This window comes from Bufo bufo, chromosome 2 (genome assembly GCF_905171765.1).
Source record: "Bufo bufo chromosome 2, aBufBuf1.1, whole genome shotgun sequence".
In the NCBI taxonomy this organism is placed as follows: Eukaryota; Metazoa; Chordata; class Amphibia; order Anura; family Bufonidae; genus Bufo; species Bufo bufo.
Genome location: NC_053390.1, coordinates 603,979,864 through 603,998,514, shown reverse-complemented (window position 1 = coordinate 603,998,514; position 18,651 = coordinate 603,979,864). Strand labels below are relative to the sequence as shown.

Sequence of the window (18,651 nt, the reverse complement as noted above, 5' to 3'; positions counted from 1 at the left end):
GCAGACTGTGTACGGTCATGTCACCTTTGAAAAGGAGAATAGTTACACCCAGCAATCAAGTTATTCATACATTTCTGGAAGAAATTTAGGAAAAGAAAAGATGTTCTAAAATTAATAAAGGCTTCATGATAAGTCATCAATATCAGACAGTTAGGGCTCTGATATCTAGACCATTCACTTGAGCATTGTGGAGTGAGCCTTCTGCTTCTTGGGGGTGCCTGAGGATACGTCATCAATATCTGTAGCCTGGACAACTCCTTTAAATTTTTCTTGGGGAATAGAAGTATTTACTAAAACAGACATGTCAAGGGTGGTGCCAGGACCTCTTTTACAGCACTCCTCCACCCATAAAAATTCACACAGAGAGAACATAAAATGTGTAACGTCTTGTATAAAGTCTTTTAGTAGTCTATTCAGCAATCTTCACCCCCTACATGAGTAATGAATGCTCTGTGACATCCACTAATGGCAGGCTTTGTAATATCCTTACAAATGGCCACCAAGCTTTTTGCCATTTAGGCATGGAGTCTCCTCTGGCAGCAGATTACCTCCTGTGAGAAAAAATGTCTGCCATTGAGGTAGAGTCAAAGACACCCCTGTGCACATCATATGGTCAGCCAGTTCTCTGAAATCAGTGAGTTCAGCTGATGTTCATCTAGTGTGTATGGACACCTTTAGATGCCATGGTCAGTAGCAACCACGGCACCAAAGGAATATAACTGTAAATTATGTGCTCTCCTATTTTGAGGTCATTAGTGTAGAGATCATGATTGCTTAGAAATGTCCAAAAGACTATAAAAACATTACACAAGTCGGGGCTCATGTAAAGGTTTGTATGGGTTTACAAAGGCTCATAAAGGGCTCATATGTAAATGTATTTTTTTATTTTACTATGATAATTGTTGTAAAAATATATTAAACTGAGTTCTGCATCCTCCAGATATAAATCACACACAGTAAAGATAAAATAACAGATGTTTTACACAATATGCATGCTTCATTTTTCCCCAGCAGAACAGCATAAAATGTCTGTATTTATGCAAAGAACGCACTCGTCTCCAGACCCTGTTTTTGCTCTCTGTTGAATTCTTCAGGCTCTGTTCACACTAGTGTCATGGCTTTAGTTATTATTGGAACCAATGGTTCCACTGACGCTAATGGATCCATCAGGTTTTTATGACTGTAATATACTAGTCTTAAAGAGGATCAGGAACCCGGTGGAGCGGACCCTAACAGTAGTGTGAATAGATCCTAAAACACAACTTTTTCCTGACCTTGGTGATTGTTCTTTTTCTTCTGTGACTTTACAGAGATAAAATAACTACCGGTATGTTTGCCATATTGGTACAAGGAAAGGGATTTGTAGTATACTTTTAGTATGGGCAGGATTTTAGATTCATGCTGAGTTGAGGAGAGGAAGCTGTGAAGAAAACTACAGGGAAGGTGAAGTAAGTTTCACAAGGTGTCTAAGCTATTATAAAGGGTGTGTAGAGAGGATTGGGCTGCAGGCTATTACATCACTACATACATTACCTATCTGTTCTGTGATAAAGGACTGTCTAAACTGTAGACAGTCGCAAGCTGCTAAGGTAGGTTCTTTATAGCGGTTATCCACACATACTGCAAGGTTATGTGTGTCTGTATAAGCTAATACACCAATATTTGATTACTTGCAGAAGATTCTGAGGAAAAATACAGTGGAAGGACATACAGTGTTAGCACTTACATGGGTTATCAGTAGCATAGGAAATACTCAATTAGTCATGTGATAACTTGATCCATGCAAGAACATGCAAATTTTTTCCGATGCAAATGTTTCTAGCGTGGTCTTTACATCGGTGACTACGACAAGGACTCACATGCAGGGAAGGATAGGAAAGAGAAATACTGTACCAATTGGCAAGGGGCATCCAGCCCATCCAGGCCAGGCTGACCTGGTTCCCCTTTTTCCCCCTTTAATCCACGGAAACCCTGTTCATAAAAATTAACTTGCAATGTTACTTATTAATAAAAACCTTGAAAATGATCAAACCTGTTTGAAACTAAAACAAAAGGAGAGAACAGGAAAGAGCAAGCATTTATTTTCTACCATGATCATAAGAACATACGAAAGTCACCTATGGCCACATACTATCCAACTTACGGTCAGTGAGTACTACAGATGCTAAACTGTAGTAGCTTGTATGTATGCAACAAGTTGAATTTTAAGAAATTACTAAAATGTTGTTAGGCATCTTACTGTGCAAAGGTACAAAGATTTTTTTTGTATTGGTGAGATCTCTAAATGTTTGCTCTTTCCAGCACATATTAGATTTCATCGCGTGATTACTGGATTTCTGAGACATACCAACGGGCAAGGTGCATCTAATCCAGGGGCACCCTGTTCTCCTTTCTCCCCTTTAGGCCCTTTTTTGCCTTTCTTTCCCTTTTCCCCCTGTGAATACAATGGTTTATAAAAAAAAAAAATATCAAAAGTGTCAGCAGATGAGAGGTTTGAAGGGACATTTACCAAGTTTTGCCTGCTATGTTTGTTGAAATGAACACGAGTCTGTAATAGTTTGTATTTTGGAATGTGAGCACTGAAAAAAATATACTGAATTATAATTTAGTGAATAGCAATAGACTATGCCCTAGAGTAGTCTTACAAGTTTATGCAAAAAAGCACCTTTTCCTAATAAATTCCGTAAAATTCTAAAAATTACATGTATACATACCAACTGTATCCGAAGAACCAACCAACCAACCACATGGCCTTTATAGCAGATATATATCTTACCTTCCATCCATACCTTCTCACATGTCATAACAACATGTCTGCCTGGGCTTCCAAGATGAAAAGGGATAGTCTGCAGACTCATATTACATTAGGTCTCCATCTCAACAATCTAAGCAAGGTACCATACAAATGGCACATTGCTTAAAACAAACTACAGGAGATTTCCACTGTGGTGATGCAAGGATTATAGGCACCCCAAGCAAACTGCCAATTATGGTAGGGAAGCTTGTTATGGCTAGGCATTTTCCCAGTGGCAGAAATGAAGTATTAGGCCTAGTTCACACTTCAGTGATTTGGCTAGTGATCTCCAACAGTGATTGTGAACCCAAACCAGAAGTGAAGCTGATACAGAGCTAAGGTATAATGGAAAGATTCGCACATGTTCTGTATTTTTAATCTGCACCTGGTTTTGGCTCACAATCATTGATGGAAATCACTGACCAAATCACTGAAGTGTGAACTAGGCCTCACATTGCTGTCCATGGATGGTTGAAGTCTGCCAGAATGTTGTGGCTCACAGAGGTGTCCTGAACAAGGCAGCCCTCTCCATGAAGTCTATATGTCCTAATAAAGCATATAGACATGAGTCATCTTCATGTAACCAACTATGAGATGTTAGAAGATCAGCTCTTGTTGGGTTTTCCCTTTAACATGCATCTATATATCGTTGCATCTTCCACCTGGCAGTTTTATATATGACATGCAAGGTGCACTTGCTTATCAGGAAAGTATAGGAAATACACATTGGAGACTCGTTCAAAAACTATGCAATTTTAGCTTAAAGAATATCTCTAGACCTGCTCCTAATAATGGCATTTAAAAGCGTATTCTATGATGAAAAAAGTAAATGTCCTTCATACCCATCAATAGGCTGTAAAAAAACGATAAAAGCAGAAATTGTTTTTTATTACTAAGGAAGGGAGGAGGAGGCCACAAAATTAGTAGAATGATGGATAGCAGTCAAGGAAAGACTGGGGGATTATTCTGAGAACACTGTGAACTTTAGGCACAGAATGTGCAATGTAATATGAACTGTTAAATTCAGGACTTCACAGTTATCCACCAAATAAACCAGTTAGGTTCAGGGAAAGGAAAGCTTTAAGGGAAAAAGTAAGCAAGTAAAGTTATAGGAAAGAACATGTAGGGTGAAGGAGGAGAAGGGAATGCACCTCTGGAAAGGAAACATAACACAAGGCATTAAAACATTCCTGATCAGTCAGTGGTAAATGAAGATGGTTTATGATAAAAATAAATAACACAAAACGAAAGCAATGAAATAACCTTACACAAAACCATCATTTACTCTAATGTAGCTGTAACATTAAGTAGTGTTATTAAAAATTACTATTCTATAAAAATTAAACAAAAATCTTTTCCTGCGTGCCAACCATAGCTTGACCTATCAGTATATTTTTTTTGTGTGAGAGGAAACCAGAATACTTGGAATAACCGTAAGGACACATAGGGAGGACATATAAAATGTAGATTATGGGGGTCATTTACTAACAAGAAATATGCCTATATAAGGTGTCTTTCTGGCGCATATCGTTTGCTCCGCAATTTGCGACTTTTCCCCCCCTCACGCCAAGTCTAAAAAAGTAGGCACGGCTTGGGTGGAGAAGGGGATGGGCCCGTCTCATTTACCATTTTCTACGTCTGTTCTAGGAAGTTGTCTTACATTTAGAAACGGCGGTGGATCCGCCAAAGTTATATAGAGACCAGCACTTCTACATAACTCCTGCGGATCCATTGCCAGTGCAGAGCTTTATTAAGACGGGCGTCTTAAACGCCCGTCTTAATAAATGCGTCCCAAATTTGAACTTGGGATTTTATTGCTGCTTGATAATTTCAGCCTTATAAAAACCAAACTGGTGAGTCCACCACCTACATGACTATGACTGATGTTAATATTATGTTGTAAGAATCTAATTGTACCAGAAAAGAGATTAATCATATTATATCAGACTCATAATGTGAAGGCCCATAAAAAATCTGTAAATCTCATGTGCCACTTAGAATAATAGTGTCTTATGTGTTGTTTGGTCCTGTTACTTAAGTGGCCCCCAGGCAAAAGGGTAGTCAGGGGCAGGCCAAAGTGAGGTCAGACAGAGTATGTGCGTGGAAAGTTCAGAGTCAGAACGGAAATCAGGCGGAGGTCAGGTCAGTCAGCAAAGGGTCAAATCCAGAAAACAGGTAAAAGTCTGTACATGGGCAGATGAATGTAAAAACAGTACAGCTTTGCAGGACACTAGCGAACAAGAACTTATTGCATAGGCACCTTCTCATAGGGAAAGCTGCCTTATGGGATCCCAGGGTGGAAAGCCTTTGACTGGTGAAGATTAGGGTGTGGGCACGCTGGCCCTTTAACAGGCAGAAGGTGCATGCACATGCACCCTGTAGGCAGAGAATGAGTAGGCATGCCTGTAGGAGAGGAATGCAATCAAGAAGCTGGCCGCAGCCTGCGAGAATCAAGACAGGTGGTAGAGATACAGGCAGGTCAGATCCTCTGCAGAGTGGGGAGCAGATGAGCAGAGCAGCGGTCATGCCCAGGTGCAGAACAGAGACAAGCACAGGTTGTCACTATAACATCCCCTATCCTATGAATAGGGGATAACCTGACACAAATGGTTGACACAAATTGTCTATTGACAAATTCTTTTTTGTTTCCATCATCATCCACCAGTCCTCCCAATAGTAACGTCAACAGTGCTGTGCTATAACTGACTGCTATAGTCATGTGAGTTGTAAATGGACCTGACATCACTATCCACAGGAGTAGTGATGGGGGCAGCAGTGGTCCACTAATCTTTATTTTGTGACATACAGCTCAGTAATTGATTTGCCAAAATAGACCCAGTTTTCCCCATCATAGAAGGTAATGGCATATTTACAGTACTGCAGTTAAACACCAATCAGAGAGTAAGGACATATCCTGGTATTAGGTCATTACTTTCTATGATGGGAAGTCCCATTTAATTATGATATGTTGGTCATTTTAGCTAAAATCCCTATATATATAATTTACTGTAGGCACTTCATTCAATAATTCATTCAAGTAATTTCATCAGAAAAGACAAATTAGCGTTGCAATACATGTCATCCATGACAAGCTAACATTTTATGATTTTTCACTTTAAAAAAGTAATAATCATATAAGCATAGTGGCGAAGATTTATCAAGCATTAGCAACACCAGTCTTGATCCATTGTCTGCTAGAGTAAGATGCACCTACAGTCATTTATTAAGAGGCAGGTGCTTCTTAATAAATTAGGCACAGTTATGGCCCTCCGTGAAGTCAAAACTATGCCAGCTAGGGAGCTATAATTTACAGCAGTTTCTTAAATTGCTTAAATTATAGTAAACTGGTTGGGGTGCAGAAGGTCATGCCCCCTCATCCTAGGCCTCACCTATTCTCTTTAAACTTTTCAGGAATATTATGTGAGTAGTGGAAAACTGCCAAAAGTTGCACATTTTGAGCAAATGATGCATGCACCAAAATTTCTGACTTACAAAATCCAAGGTGATATTTTTTCAGTTCGACCAACAGCTATCTTTCACACGAGCGAGTTTTCTGTGCCAGTGCAACGCATGATGCGAACGCATTGCGCCCGCACTGAATCCGGACCCATTCATGAGCATTGTTTTTCACATATCACTTGTGCGTTGAGTGAAAATCGCAGCATGTTCTATATTCTGCATTTTTCACGCAGCCCTGGCACAATAGAAGTGAATAGGGCAGCGTGAAAAACGTTTTTCACGGAAAGTTGTGAGATGTTGTTTGTAAACAAACCTTCATTTTTATATCACGCACGTGAAAAACGCATCAAAACGCATTGCACCTGTGCAGAAAAAACTGAACAACTGAACGCAAACGCAGACAAAACTGACTGAACTTGCTTGCAAAATGTGCGAGTTTCACTGAACGCACCCTGAACGCATCCGGACCTAATCCATCACGCTCATGTGAAAGGGGCATAAGTGTATGGGCAGCCTTACTAGGAGAAGCAGATGTAGGAAGAGACATGTTTTGCCCTCAGCTGAACGTATGAGAGTAATTTTTTTATAGAAATCATTAATTTGTGGACATGGTAATAAAATACTTTGTAGTTAGTATTATTAATAACAATAACTGGTCATCCAAGTAAGCTTTGTCAGTAGGTATAAATGACTAAGCAAACTGAGAAGGAAAAGGTTTAAGTGCAATGCTCATAGTCCAAGTGTTCACTGGAGTTTGGCACACAGGAAAAAGTTTGGCTTTATGGACCCTATGATACGTTAATTCAGGAACACACTTGCAATATTCATCCACATTGCACTTTGGTCACCTTTTCTCCCCTTTCTCCTGGGTCTCCTTTCTCTCCTCGAGGACCAGGAAAACCCTGAAACAATATACAAAATGATCTTGTCTGACTGTATGCACTGGACCTGGACGCATTACAGGGGGTTACGACTCAGAGATGTATTTTCTGCAAATGTTTCACAGTATCGTGTGGAAATCTCACTCTGCATAATTGAATATTTGGGGCTGTGTATTTATTAGATTAGTGACATGTCTTTTTGATCCACTCTTATGTTACTAGGTTATATACACATACTCTTTTGATGTTGGTACCATTTGGCTTCCTATCACTAAATCATGTACACTAAGCTTTGGCTCTAACTCTGGGTAATTTCTTACTTTATATTTATGCTTCAATATTTCAAACTAAAGTTCATAGCCAAGTTAGAATATCCTATAGCTGCGCATTTATTTCCCTTGTTTTAGCTGTAAAAAAATAATATATATATATACTATATATATATATATATATATATATATATATATATAATGGGAAAAGAAAAAAAAACATGAAAGTGAAATGTTTCTGGTATTTACATAAAGCATGCACAGCCATGCTTCATCCATATGACTTACATCTAGGCCAGGTTCTCCATCCTTGCCCTGTGGGAAAGATTGTGACATCTCTCATTAATGACAGTACGAGTATACTGTACAATGATTATTTTCTTTCCAATCCAGAATTGTTCCCTGTATGCAGCTAGCTAAGGCAGGCAGTATATAATATCATACTTATATCTTGTAATGCATCCCACATACATGTGCACAAAGGCGATTTAGGTTACTTTCACACTAGCGTTCGGAGCGGGTCCGTCTGATGTTTCATCAGACGGATCTGCTCTTATAATGCAGACGTTTGCATCCGTTCAGAACGGATCCGTCTGCATTATGACTTAGAGAATTTTCTAAGTCTGAAAGTAGCCTGAGCGGATCCGTCCAGACTTTACATTGAAAGTCAATGGGGGACGGATCCGCTTGAAGATTGAGCCATATGGTGTCATCTTCAAGCGGATCCGTCCCCATTGACTTCCATTATAAGTCTGGACGGATTCGCCTCCGCACGGCTGCAAGCAGCGTTCAGGTGTCCGCTCACTGAGCGGAGCGGAGGCTGAACGCTGGCAGGCGGATGCATTCTCAGTGGATCCGCCTCCACTGAGAATGCATTAGGGCCGGACGGCTGCGTTCAGGGCCGCTTGTGAGCCCCTTCAAACGGAGCTCACGAGCGGACACCTGAACGCAGGTGTGAAAGTAGCCTTAATGTGTTAAAAGGGTCCTCCACCTCTCTAATTGGTAGTGACCACAAAGTATCCCAGGGACCCCCTGGAATCAGCTTCAATCTATGGGGAAATATGGCAGTACATTTTCAGTTTCCCTGCAGCGCCACCACAGGAGACACTAAACATTGCACAGTTTCTATTCAACTCAATGAGATGTCTGGGTAATGCCAGACAGGTCATATCAGACACTCTTTGTAATCACTCTTCACTTTGGCAAAAAAGTAAGGATAGAAACAGGATAACTTTGAATTCCTCAGAATAACTCAGAATTCCCTAATAGAGTTAATTAGAATGGATTTTCTAAACTGAGGGGCCCCCTCTTTATAAGGCAAAGTGGAGTGCTTCTGAATTTGTTTTCAGTGGCTCCCACTCTGGCTAACCTAGCCCATTCATGTATCATGTGGAAGCTGGCATGTATGGCAGGCAGCAACTTCCAGCTGGTATTGCCAGGGTAGTCATAAGATGGACTCGCCAACTTAATTTTCAGAAGGGTCTGTAACAATAAGACAACCTCTTGAAAAGGAATCTATCATCAGTTTTTTGCTGTCCTAAGGGCCGCATAAACTAGTGACAAGTCCCCTTAGCAAAACAGTGGGTCACTTTCTTTAATGGACCCAGCTGCTATTCTAGAATCTGCTACTAAACAGTTCAGTACACAGTGTGAGCCGATGAGTGCTGATATTTATGAGGATCTAGCTGTCATCACCCCTTGCTGCTTATTGACAGTTTTTTTCCTACTACAAGCAGTATTAGTCGTGGGGGTCGGCGGACAGGGTAAGGCAGGTCTCCTTAATATCAGGACTCACTGTGTATTGAACAGTTCCAGTGCTTGAGCTGTTCAGTACAGGATTTCAGCAAAACAGCTGGTCAATGAGAGAAAATAGCCCTGTCAACAGTTCATGCTGTCCTTAGTTCTGTCACCATAAAACTGCTGACAGATTCCCTTTAAAGGGAACTTATTACAATGTAAATGCAGTCCTGTCTGTAGGCAGCAATGCATAGACCAGGAGGGGCTGAGTGGATTGATATATAGCAGGCGTACACAGTTCTCATGAGGCCCCATAGCAAAACTTAGCATGGACCCTTGCCTCACCGAGTTTCCCAGTGCAACAAACACTCCTAGGTTTCATAGAATGCAAAGCACGACTCCCCAGATTTCTGACAAAATTATGATATTTTTTTTGAGCAGAAGAAATTTAAATTTTAAAAAACTAATAAAAACAGTCACCCTCCACCTCCCACTTTATCCAACTTTTATGTTGGAAAACATGGAACAGGTGCTCAAAAAATAAAATAAGGCTCTCATTCTGAACACCATATTTTTCAATGCATTTACAACTGGCATAAATACACTGATAAATCTCCTCCCATACAGCTTCATGTCTGGGGCTTCTCTCTGTGTATTATAAAGCTGTCTAACTGAAGCCATCAGTGCACAGGAATGTATACAGTTACTATTCACTGTAAAGGAATCTGTAAAAATCTATTTGCATTGAGCTTCTCTAGTGGAAGCTACATGAAAATGTAGTGTTTTCATGTCAGGAATAGAAGAAGGAGTTTAATGCCGAGCCCTCCTGCCACATCAGCCCCATAGCTGTTGTGTGGTCTGCACCCATGGACGGTATGCCACTAATGTATAGTGTTGTTGGGAAAATATTCAGCATAACTTGTATTTTATACATATACATGCCTGCTCTTTCAGTACACGGAAAGTCCAGTACATGGTCTTACTCAGTGATTGACATACATCTCTGCATACACAGTCATACAGGGAAGGCTGTCCATCACTGATTACGGCTGTACAAATGACCACCAGGTATAAAAAGTGCAGCGATTTAAATGAATAAAATACAAGTTATACTAACTCTTTCCCCATAAAACTATATATGTTATATATGAACTATGTTCACCGTGCCAGGTTCCCTTTAATTTTAATTAACAAATCATCACCATCATAATTGCTCTCCAACTGCCCAGAGTACCTCATAGCTCTGGTCATCATGATGTCCCCAATGATGTTTTCGAGTAATTTCTCTTATGGATAACTTTGCTGCAAAACCACTTTATTCCCCTCTCACTCTGTATGCAACTGGAGCATTTAAAGTCAAGGGGGCAGCAGTCTTAATCCTTCTGAGTCCTCGTTCCACTTCTTTACTCTTGAAAGATATCTCTGATCTCATGTATGTTAGACACAACACGACTGAGATCTAGTCTGACGTACACAAGCTCAGCTATTTAGAGTGAATAAGTGGGTACAAGGGCATGACAAGCTTGACTTGTAGTGTCAAGACCGCTGTTCCCTTGAATTCAAATGACCCATCTGCATACTGTGCATAGGGGGAATAAAGTGGTTTTGAAGCAAAGTTATCCATCAAAGTAACCAAAAACACTGTTGTGGATATAATGACCAGAGCTGTGAGGTACTCCCAGTGGTTGGGGCCATTATGGTGGTGATAGGTTCCCTTTAAATTTATAGTCTCCATTTATACTCTCCTGGCACACTGATTCTACCATCTCTACCTTAGCGTTCTTACTTTCTACACTTGAGTATTGACAAAAGTAACACTTTATACTGGAATTAAAATGTTTCCAACTCACAGGTAAACCATATGGTCCTCTAGGCCCTGGATCGCCAACAACACCTTTTTCTCCCTAAAAAACAACATTCATAATATTGCTCCCAAATTTATGATAGTAAATAACAGTCAATTGTAAAAACATAAAAACATTGGTGTAACTGAAAAAACATTAAAAAATATATGACAAAGCCAGTTGTTTGTCCACAAAGTCGGCTGACTCTTTAAACATCCAAAGCATCTACAAACGTGATTGTCTGAGTTTTCAAAGTTTATTGCAGGGGTTACTGTTTATACATCAGTGTGATATACCGTCATTAAAAATTATGGCTAGCATTAAAAAGCAACATTGACATCCCTCATCTCTAAATGATAATGTATGGAGATACTTGTACTATTCATTGCATCAATACTTACTAAATGCTGTATAATTTACAATAACCAATGTTCATGTGACTTTTGTAAGACAGATGTGGTCCAGTGTTGTATAATAAGTTACATACCCTGTCACCTTTTGGACCTGCTGGACCAGGAGGACCAAGTGGCCCATCTGTACCCTAAAAAAGAATCAGAATAGAACAGTGAGTTCATTTATGGATCAGAACACCCATAGTGGTGGATCGGTTCCCTCTCTGTTCATCAGCAACACAGGAAATGAAAGGACTGATTGAGAAAGAAATCATGTTAGAAGGTGTCATGCAGAGGTGGCATATAGAAGGGCTTATAGTATGTTAAAGTCACAATCCAGAATACATGAAACAAGACAAGGTAAAAACAGGAACATACATGAATAAATTATCATGTTTTCAGAACATACAGTAGAAATATATATATTTTTTTTTTCTGAATAATCAGGATCAATTCAAAAGTAGAATTTCAGCCAGACCAGAGATGGACTGATTGGAACTTGGCATCCAGAGCCAGTGAAGAGAAAGATGCATGCCTGTACAAAAGGAGATCATGCTTGAAGAACTGAATGATGAAAGATGAGTGGGAGGAGGCCATTCCAAGGTGTTCTAAATGTACAGTAAATTGTCATATTTTCATTCATTAGAGTGACAGACATGTCATTATATGGCAGATTCAGAGCATATATCCTCCCTGACCATAACAGAGGCCTGCAACTAAAATGGACTTCCTTCTTCAGTATATTGGGTTTGTTCATTCTTACTTCTTACTTCTTTTCATAAGATCGATGGAGAAAGATGGATGTGTTCTTGTAAAGATTGTCAAGATTGTATAGAAATATCCACTTCCACAATGGCTACGTTTTTTTTTTTTTACTTATTGCATTTAGATTTTTTTTAGTGCATCTTAGGGCTTGTTCTACAGTTGAAACTCCATTCGGAGCACTGGTCGCAGATTCCATCAAAAATGGCAGAAAGAAAGGTCTTGCATGCAAGACTTTTTTCCGCTAAAAAAAGTGAACTCCCGAATGGACCCCATTATAATCAATGGGATCTGTTTGGCTCCTTTCAGGTCAGTTATATGCACAATCAGACACTTCTGTTATTTTTATTGTTCTGCTTCTATAACTGAACTGTACAATGGAAATTAATAGCTGAAATGCGAAAGAAGCCTTAGGCATGTTTCACATATGCGTGAAACAGATCTGACAGCTGGAAAAGCATATAATAATTATTTGGATTTTTTCTTATTGATTATGCATCAACAATGAATCAGTGCAGTGTTGTTGACCAAAGGTAATGCCAGTGTGAAAACAAATCTCTTCAAACTAATTGACTACTATTATAAAATAACAGCACGTATAACTATTCACCTGCTTCACGCAAGCCAAGGGATATTTTTGGAAGCATTTGAGTCTGTATACATTGGTCTCCAATCTGTTGGTTCTCTTGCAGCCTGCAGCAGGTTTTCCATTTGGATTTTTCCATATTCTGCTAGGTATATTTATTCACCCTCTGCCTTCACAAGCATTCCACACCCTGCTGCACAGGAGCTGCCACAGCATAAAACTCTCTACTATGTTCTACAGTGGAGATAGTGGAGGAGATTTACTACGTTATAACTGGCACACACCTCGCAACGCATTTGCTATGTGTTTTAGAACTTTTTGTGCTTTCAGCTACAAAGTGTATGGCTTAACAGGAAGGGAAATGGCTTAAAAAATGACTACGTAAGTGAGCAATGTAAGTAAGCCAAGCAATATTATTATCTTCTAGAAAGATGCACCAAATTTAGTGAGCCACTATGATAAATCTGTAGACTATTACAGAATTAATTAATCTGCCCTACTGTGCTTTATTAGTGCATATTGTTTTCTTACCCCAAATATAAACATTTTTGAGTCAAAATCGTCAAGTATTGCTCATCTCATAGTCCATTTCCACTTCACCCACTCAGGTCTGCCTACTATGTTCTACAGTGGAGATAGTGGAGGAGATTTACTACGTTATAACTGGCACCCACCTCACACCACATTTGTTATGTGTTTGAGAACTTTTTGTGCTTTTTGTGAGAAAGTGTACGGCTTAAAAGGGAAATGGCTTAAAAAATGACTACGTAAGTGAGCAATATAAGTAAGCCAAGCAATATTATTATCTTCTAGAAAGATGCACCAAATTTATAGAGCCACTATGATAAATCTGTAGACTATTACAGAATTAATAAATCTGCCCTACTGTGCTTTATTAGTGCATATTGTTTTCTTACCCCAAATATAAACCTTTTTGAGTCAAAATCCTCAAGTATTGCTCATCTCATAGTCCATTTCCACTTCACCCACTCAGGTCTGCCACATGCCTTTTGGCGAATTGTGGCTTAAAGATTGTTTTCAACAGTGACTTTCATGGGAGTTATCCCATAATGAATGTAAAAAAATGAAAATTAAAATCTCTTTCTAGGCTAGAAATAGCCCTGTACCTCACATGGAACCCCATTCATTGCTGATTGCTCAACTTGCTGGACAACAGGCCGAACTGGATGGACAAATGTCTTTTTCCAGCCTTATATACTATGTTACTATGTAATTGTTCTGCTAGATTCTCTTCAGACTGGCAGCTCAGGGAGCATGTCCATTCTCAATTCTCAGGGGGTGTGTTTTTCTGCTGTAGGTCTTTCCCTGTAACTGCCACAGGTTCTAACCGAAGTTGTGGATGGTGACATTTTAAGGTTTAAACTGAGCATGTGCAACCACCTCAGTGAGGTGGACAAGAAATAAGGAAAAGAACAAACAGCAGGTGGTGCTATATAGATACATTTTATTGAATAGCTCAGTGGCTACACTAACATTTTACTTCCATGCAATTACAAAAGTTTTGAGATCCAGATGCTGGTTTGTAGAATATTTCTTGTGGCACAACCTCCTTAATCTGTGCCTGTTGAAACACATATGCAACTGTTATGTGCACAGTCTCCTCTCTCAGCCATATGAACTTCAGAGATTTGATAGTTCTTTTTTGGTGACCTATCTCACTATTTCTCTCCTTGCATTGCCACTGATAGTCTAACCCCAATAGCCCAATAAATGGATTCATCAACAGCTGGTCCTTCCCTATACAGATAAATTTATACTGGAAAAACTTGACTGCACACCATTAGCCATGACATTAAATGACGTGGGTCGTGTATCAGAGTAATAGTGGTGGACGTGTACAGTTATGTATTCTATAATTATTATAAGTGTAGATTACTTTATGGAGATTTGTTTGCACTTTGACATTATACTTTTTTTCTATTGATCTGTGTCAAAAGTTTACTGAAACCTACTGTTAAAAAATCATGTATCAGAATTGTACTGATCCACTATACTGAATGGGCAGTTTATTCAATATCTAGTAAGGAATTATCTATTAAGATTGCAACATCTTAACCTACATTATTATGAATATGCTCTTTTTCAGGATTCCTATGTTTGGTCATCTTTCAATTGTGAACAGGTGACAAAGACACAAAACACTCACCCTGGGTCCTGGCTTTCCGTCTAAGCCAGATGCTCCCTGTTTGATTAGGTGGAGGTACAGACGATGGGTATAACATAGGTGACAAGAACGTGAGATTAGTGGGTAATGAGAACATGGAGTAACAACAACACAATACAAGTGGCCACGCAGACTATGAAATGACTTGGTGATTTCCACTCATTACTGGAGTGTCCTAAGGGTACGGCCACACAATCAGGTTTCCTGGTGAAGGAGTGGATCATAAAAGGACAGCAAGTATACAGCGCAGATACGACTTCTCATTTTTTTGGGATTCACTCCTGGTTTTGGCTTCCAAAACTGCTTCAAGAAGCATGACTGTGTGGCCGCACCCTAACAGCCCAGTGAATAATGTACCAGATTCCTGTTGTATTAGGGGTTAGATCATTGGACAAATGCAAATATGGTCTTCATGGTGAGTCAAAACACATAGGAATGGCGAATTAAAACGAAAATAGGCCCTTTTCTGATACAGCCTCAATATTTTAGCCATGATTTTAAAGAATGAGAATAGTATTTGTGCCTAGTACACAGTTATGTTAAATGGTTTATCAGTGTTTAGTGCCTATCACTTTTTGCTCTGAAATCATTTATTTTAAAAAACTGCACCACTTTTTAAAGTGGTCATTTGGGGTTTCCTTCACAGTCAAGTGTAGGAGTTGTCTCCTATGAATGGTCCCATTGCTGATGCTGGAAGTTAAGGAAGTCTCACCTCTCCGGACATGACTGTTTCAAAAACTACGCAATAACAATTCTGGAGTATCTTATGAATAAATATCCAACTGGGTGTTACTAGTTGGGGGCATGTCCCTGCAGAGTGTGACTGGCAGCACTGATTGGACCCCTTCCCCCACAAATGTTAAGACTCAGTTGTTTATTTTTTTCATACACATTTAGCAGGAATAATAGAGGAATGGCACAACATGATGCTCCAGAACTGCTATTCATATAGAATATAATTATTTAGTAAAACAATCATGTCAGGAGTGGCGACAGGGTCTCTTAATACAGGTAATAATAAAGTGATCTAGAGGATAGAGAATGAATTGATTTGGACAGCTCAAACAACAGAATTTCCTTTAGTGGAATCCAACAGGCTACATGATGTGTGGTCTGGTGGAGGAAGCCTCAGAAGTACTTTTCTACAAAAAGTAGAATAAACAAGAACTGTATTCCAGGTTTTCAATCTCCGCTATACTGTATATGAATCATGGAGCATATTACATGAGTCTGAAGTATCACGCCATCTGCTGGAGACCTCAGAAATCAAGATTATAATAACCAGAATAATTCCATAAACTATCAGATTTTTATCTAACCAAACAAAAGGATTAAACATGAAGAAGCATTGTGGACAATGTTGGACATGAAATACAGATACTTTCATTTATGGTTGGTATCGGATTGACAGTGCCTGTGGGCATCAAGATTCCTGCCATTCTAATACAAATGTTCATACAGTAGTAGATAGAAATAAGAACAGTTTATCAAAATCATACAGAACACATTAGGAAATTTGCCCAGTAGATTATAGTGAAAGCAAACAGAAAATGCACACAGTTATGGTGTGAGATCATATTACAGAATCACATTTACAGAACATGTAACCCAGACATATTACATGTGATTGACTCAGACACCAATAACATGGATGTTAAGCAGACAGATTACTGACATGCTATACAGATACTAATTGTGTATAAAAATCAAGAACTGAATACAATGCTATGTGAGCGTAAGCACACGATATATGGTAATTATATATATGATCATGTGATTCTGCGCCAGCATCTTGTCATAAAAATGTATATATAATACTGATGAAGGCCACTCACTGGACTCAGAAATAATAATAAAAAAAACATAAAAGAAGCATATGGACTGAGGTGAAATTGAATAGATTGTTCTACTTACTGGAAGACCCAGTGGTCCTCTGTCACCCTTTTGACCTTGCTCACCCCTCAATCCTTTAAGACCATTTAACCCTGGTTCACCCTAAATGTAAAAGTAGATGCTAGTTTTGTTTGATGACCGTGCACGCTGGTACAGAGGAGGTTCACTGATTGACACTGCTGTAAATCCCACTCTGTATTATAGTACCAAAAAGCACCCAAAATATTAGCGTTACATTACTACGTATTCATTACAGGACAAAAACAACCAGAACCCAAGAAATGCATATAGCCATATGGCCACATGATGAAATGTTAAAGTCTAATACTTGGGTCTACAAGACACAATACAATTTACCATAGATAAGACATAAGTCTATCAAGATCAACCTTACTTAAGCCTCTTTCACACCTGAAGCTGGGTGTTCAGGCTGGCAATGCTGGGATTCAGGAGGATCCCTGCCGGACCCCATTTTAGTCAATGGGGTCTGGCGGGAACGCAGTAGTATCCGGCACTGCCGGATCCGGAGAACTCCGGCAGGGTGTTGTCTACTGGAACAGCCTACTGGAGTTCCCTGTCGCAAGTGTGAAATAGCTTTAGTAATCTGGTCCCATATGAAAACTGTTATCACTTAATTGATTCCTTCAACTTAACATACTTTAAATTATGACATATGGGAATGTACATAACTATATAAAACATTTAGTCTTAAAACACAATTAAAACAAAATTCAATGGCCTGCCAATGGTTAAAAAAAAACACAAAAAAAACTCAATACTCACCTTGCCGATCCAATGCTTATGCTGTTCTGGCAGTGCTCATGTCGCCGCTGCCCTTCACTTCTTGCTCTGCTTCAGGAAGTGACTAGAAATGCTGCTCAGGGGCGGGTCATTGCTGCAGATAGTGATTGGCTGAGTGGCATTCTTAGCCATTTACAGAACAGGAGTAGGAAGTGCAGTGAGGATGGAGCGGTGAGGTGAGTATAAGCTTGTTTATTTTAATTTTTACCATTGTCAGGCCACTGAGCATTGTTTTAATTGTGGTGGAATTCCCCTTTAAATAATAAAATTAATGATATTCTTAATAATTTACTCTTGTAACAAACAGAGGTTTTGGGTGTTTAGGTCAGATAATACAGAAAAGATATTGGAATTTCCAGTTGTTTACAGAAAACCTTCAAGCTCAGTAATAGTAAATGAATATAAGGCTTCATAAGACTCACAGTTAAAAGGCTGATAACTCAAATTTATGGAAATGTCTGTGTAACAATGGAATTAGCATGAGATTTCTCCCAGTAGTCTGTGCCTGAGCTTTAAGGCTTTCAAACATAGAACACGAAACAGACATTACAGGACATACATATAAGCATGCACTGTATATAAAGTTATATACACAAAATATACATATACATGCTGCATGCATTCCTTAAAAATGACATTAGTCCATTCGCACATACCTTTGGACCTGAAACTCCATGTGGACCCTAGAAATATGTGAACACAATGCAGGAAAAAGTTATAGGGCAGGGGTCATAGATATACTGTATGTGTAAGGCCTTATTCACACGGTAAGGGTTTGGTAAGTGTTTTACATCAGTGATTATGAGCTAAATCAAGGAGTAGATCCTATACAGAGATAAAGTATTATGGATAGACTTTTACCTGTTCTGTACTTTTGACCGGCAGCTGGTTTTAGCTTATTATCACTGATGGAAATCACTGACCAAACACTGACTGTGTGAATAAGGTGTTAAAGTTGCCAATAGCAATCAATTGATTTATGAACAAGTCCTACCAGGGGCAGACTGGGAAGTTAAAGTGCCCTGGAAAAAAACTAAAAGTGACCCCA

At 39.2% G+C, this 18,651-nt stretch overlaps 1 protein-coding gene across 1 annotated transcript in view; it reads right to left on the bottom strand.

The window, feature by feature from the left end:
- COL25A1 (collagen type XXV alpha 1 chain) overlaps window positions 1–18,651 on the bottom strand; it is a 169,612-nt gene that overhangs the window by 11,632 nt on the left and 139,329 nt on the right. Inside the window, exons 25-32 of the mRNA XM_040419876.1 lie at window positions 18,260–18,286; window positions 16,824–16,904; window positions 14,892–14,927; window positions 11,472–11,525; window positions 10,991–11,044; window positions 7,692–7,718; window positions 7,102–7,155; window positions 2,348–2,434 (exon numbers count right to left, since the gene is read on the bottom strand). Of these exons, the coding sequence (XP_040275810.1) occupies window positions 2,348–2,434; window positions 7,102–7,155; window positions 7,692–7,718; window positions 10,991–11,044; window positions 11,472–11,525; window positions 14,892–14,927; window positions 16,824–16,904; window positions 18,260–18,286 (420 nt within the window). The remainder of the gene's footprint in view (window positions 1–2,347; window positions 2,435–7,101; window positions 7,156–7,691; window positions 7,719–10,990; window positions 11,045–11,471; window positions 11,526–14,891; window positions 14,928–16,823; window positions 16,905–18,259; window positions 18,287–18,651) is intronic.